Below are 795 nucleotides of genomic sequence, written 5' to 3'. Positions count from 1 at the left end.
GACCCGAGAGCGGACCGCAAACGGTCCAACCCATCGTGTGGCGAAAGTTTTGGGTTGCTCGCCCTCCTGCACTCTACGGAGAGCGTCCGAATCCATTAGAACCAAGTCGCTTGGGTTGAAGCTAATTGCGGAACATTTTTTTTCGTAGTTTCTGGCTTGCCGTTCCTGTGCCTTGCGCATGCAGTCCCTCGCTGCTGCAAGCTGTATGAGGAGATCAGAAGCGTCAGCCGATCGGGGCTGGCTTCCAACCGCTAGGTCGAGCGGCGGATCGCCGAGTGGAGTTTCAGTGTAGACCAGGGACGCTGGGGAGCAGCGAGTGGACAAATGCACTATAGTGTTATAAATCAATTTTGCACAAGCAAGAAAGTCAAGCCTGTTAGATGATTTCTGTTGGTCGTAAAGTCGCAAATACTGCACCAGCGTGCGGTTAGTTTGTTCTGTCTGGCCGTCGGCCTCCGGATGGTTGGTGGTGGTCATGTTGTGGTCAATGCTGAGCCGTTGCATGAGGCTGCGCCAGAAGGCGCCAACGAACTTCGGACCCCCGCCGGTAATGATGCTTTTTGGGAAGCCGTGGAGCGTCCACACATGATTAATGAATAGTCGAGCCACTCCTGCTGTGAGCGTGCTCGAGCAGGGAATAAAGTAAGCATATTTGCTAAGCCGATCCATCACGGCATATATACTATCATTTCATCTGACGGGTACTAATGTAGTGCAGAGGCACTACAAAGAATCCCTTGCGTGGCCTCTAGGCGCCTAGTATCATGAAAAGGAATGAATACTATAGAATAGGGT

General features: G+C 52.1%; 1 protein-coding gene across 1 annotated transcript in view; it reads right to left on the bottom strand.

Annotated features, from left to right (window-relative positions):
* Positions 1 to 504, bottom strand: part of EMH_0082780 (uncharacterized protein) — a gene marked incomplete at both ends in the record, with an annotated part of 651 nt that extends 147 nt beyond the window's left edge. The window contains one exon of the mRNA XM_013500574.1: positions 3 to 504. Within this exon, the coding sequence (XP_013356028.1) occupies positions 3 to 504 (502 nt within the window). The remainder of the gene's footprint in view (positions 1 to 2) is intronic.
* Positions 505 to 795: the final 291 nt, after the last annotated feature.

This window comes from Eimeria mitis, genomic scaffold (assembly GCF_000499745.2).
Source record: "Eimeria mitis Houghton genomic scaffold, Emh_scaff5562, whole genome shotgun sequence".
NCBI lineage: Eukaryota > Apicomplexa > Conoidasida > Eucoccidiorida > Eimeriidae > Eimeria > Eimeria mitis.
The sequence above is the reverse complement of the archived record's forward strand: the minus strand, read 5'-3'. Positions and strand labels throughout refer to the sequence as shown.